Source organism: Crinia signifera, chromosome 7 (assembly GCF_055691185.1).
Source record: "Crinia signifera chromosome 7, ASM5569118v1, whole genome shotgun sequence".
Taxonomy (NCBI): Eukaryota; Metazoa; Chordata; class Amphibia; order Anura; family Myobatrachidae; genus Crinia; species Crinia signifera.
In genome coordinates this window covers 166088699-166091760 of record NC_139223.1, presented here as the reverse complement: position 1 = coordinate 166091760, position 3062 = coordinate 166088699, and the positions used below count along the sequence as shown (strand labels likewise).

At 43.1% G+C, this 3062-nt stretch overlaps 1 protein-coding gene across 1 annotated transcript; it reads right to left on the bottom strand.

The window, feature by feature from the left end:
• Nucleotides 1-1225: 1225 nt before the first annotated feature.
• On the bottom strand, nt 1226-2146 carry LOC146021282 (olfactory receptor 2D2-like). The gene has a single exon (XM_083155076.1). The coding sequence runs from the start codon at nt 2144-2146 to the stop codon at nt 1226-1228; it is 921 nt and encodes a 306-aa protein (XP_083011202.1).
• Nucleotides 2147-3062: the final 916 nt, after the last annotated feature.

Below are 3062 nucleotides of genomic sequence, written 5' to 3'. Positions count from 1 at the left end.
GGTGCTTTTGAGCACGGGATAGGGATAGCACGTCCACCTCGCCAGACATCCAAGCCACGCCCCCGTGTTTACTGATTTATAATGGCATTATCAGTCTTTTCTTTAAAAAAACGCCATCAGATTTCTAGTTTATGATAAACAAATAGACTGAAAAGAATGAACACCACCAGAAACTGACAATCCATTTCTATTTCTTTCATAGGACCTTTCAGTTTGGTGGTGCTGCTGCGCTGTGGATCTTAAATAAGTGTCAATCACAACTAAAAAGACAGTTCTGCCATACTGTACTTTGTTCAGTAACATTTCTGCGGGTGATTTAGTCCACCTTTATTTCTTTATTTTTTCTTCCAGAAACCGTACCAAACCAAAACAAAACTGAGTAGCTTTGCCAAAACCAAAACTTAAAGATGGTCTTAGAATCAGAACTAATGATTGTCCATGTAGATTTGTAGTATAAACAGATGTGTCGTTTTACATCCATGCTGTGATGCGTATTTTATGGCAAAGCGAGGTGTGGGCATTCAGATCAGCAGCTACGCCATTGAAGAAATAGAAATGGGAGCTGGAGGGCACATGTGCCCATCGCCCATTGACGTGAACAGAAGCTGGCATGCGCCCATATCATATTCAATTCAATGGGACCAGACAGGTGATGCAAACAAGTGGGGAATGGCGTGCTGTATTCACATTGCGTTCCCGATACAGTGTAGAGGGAAACATCTATACAATAGATTTTTTTTAATGCTATCATTATTTAGTGCAAATTATTCAGCAAAAAGAAACATACAGTAAAATACTCATCTTTAATTAGCCATTAGAGCCAAGTGAAATTGTCAAAATAATGTAGGTGTGAAAATTGGCAAGCAAACATTTTAATTCATCATAATGACCTAGAAAATATAATCTTTTTTTACACAACATTTTTTATTAGACGCTGGCATTTACTGTATAGAACAGTGGTTCCCAACCCTGGTCCTCAAGTACCCCCAACAGTGCATGTTTTCCAGGTCATCCAGCAGATGCACTCATTATTCAGACACATTTTAAAAGATCCACAGGTGGAGCTAATTATGTGGAGACCTGGAAAACATGCACTGTTGGGGGTACTTGAGGACAAGGTTTGGGAACCACTGGTATAGAAGACATTTCTCACAGAGATGTTAGCACTCAAAGGGTTAATATTGTTATGTTCTCAATCTAACCACTAATTTTAAAGTAGAAAACATTATTGTTTTAATTTAAGAAAGGCTGATTTAACATCCTTGTTCCTAAGACAATAAATTAAAGGATTCAGCATTGGTGTAATAATCACATAAAATATAGCAATAAATTTGTCTGTTCCTGTTTGAGAGCTTGACCTAGGTTTCATGTAGGTCGCCATAGCTGAGCCATAAAATATTGTCACAACCGCTATGTGAGACCCACAGGTGGAGAAAGCTTTCCGCTGCCCGGCTGACGATTTAATTTTTAAGATAGATACAATTATTTGAGAATAAGATATTACAATAAAAGTAACCGGTATCATAAGAACAATCACACCTTCAACAAAAACAATAGATTCAATTAACCGAATGTTTTCACAACCCAGTGATAACACTTCTGGCACTTCACAAAAAAAATTATTAATTTCATTTTTGTTGCAAAGATTTACATTGAGCGTAAGTGTAACATGGGGAATAGAAAGCAACAATCCACATATCCATGTGCCCATGACGAGTCTCACACAAACCGACTTACTCATGATGGTAGTGTAATGTAACGGATAACATATAGCTGCATAACGGTCATAAGCCATAACCACAAGAAGAACACACTCTGTTACCCCTAAGGAAAGAGAAAAATACATTTGTGTTGCACATTCAGCATATGAGATAGTTTTCTTTACTGACATCAGATCTTTCAGCATCCTCGGCACAGTGGAAGATGAGTAGCAGAGATCCAGAAATGAGAGGTTGCCCAGGAAGAAATACATAGGGGTGTGAAGGCGGACATCAGACAGCATTAGAATTATGATGGAGATGTTTACAATTATTGTGACCATGTACACAAACAAGAAGATAAAGAAAAGAATAACTTCTGTTTTGGGATTACTGGAAAGCCCAAGAAGAATAAATTCCATTATATCTGTGCTATTTTTCCAAGGCATTCTTTAAAATAAAATAATGTCTAAATCAATACTTTAGAATGACTTATATGAGCATTGATTATAATAATGATAATAATTAATAATGAATAAATAGGGGGGGTGTGGCTAGCGGCCGAGGACAGCGGTCGCGTTTCCCGGAGCTCCGGAGCCCAGCAGCCCACTGACTACTTGCGGGGACCCCCACACCCGATCAGCGGCACCCTCGTCACACCCCTACCTGAGGGGAACCTTCCGACTCCGCTCCTGTGACTCCGGCTGGCTCCCGGCCTGTCAGAACTGCGCACACCAGCCGCGGTCTACTCCGGCCGAGAAGCCGCGGCCTCGATTTTCGGCCACGATCGGGACCCGCGGCGGCACATAAGTTCCTGGCATGCTGCCAGGTCATTCAGAGCTGGCGATACCAACCGCTGGACGGCGGATCGCCTGGTTTAGCGGGGGGACCCCACACCACCGGCCCGGACACAGGACATTCGGTCTGGGTGGCTGGAATCAAGGAACACTGCTGCAGCCATCCACAACCAGGGCATCCCTTCTTACCAGCAAGAATCACTTCAGTCCAGGTACCTAGGGGGTTCAGGGGGCACATTTCCCCTCAATCAGGAGGGAGGCCTAAACAATAACTGACCCCACGATCTGGAGTTCAGCACACCACCCTCAGAGCTCCATTGGTCCTGCATTTTGCTAAACAGCAACACCTCCCAGTGGCCATAGAGAGCAATTGCACTCCTACCTCACTATACCTCTGTGCCTGGTCTATTCCTGACTGTCATTTGGTCTAAAATGCCCGGGATGTGACCTTTCCCACCAACACCTCCCGCACTCCGCCTTTATCTGCACACCTATTGTGGCATCCTTGACTGACGCTGTTCCCTCCACTTTACTATCAGTGTGACGCTGGACCCTACCTCCTCACCGG

Bases quoted from the DNA above. Each gene is read 5' to 3' on its own strand.
- LOC146021282 (XM_083155076.1), bottom strand. From the start codon at position 2,146: ATGCCTTGGAAAAATAGCACAGATATAATGGAATTTATTCTTCTTGGG.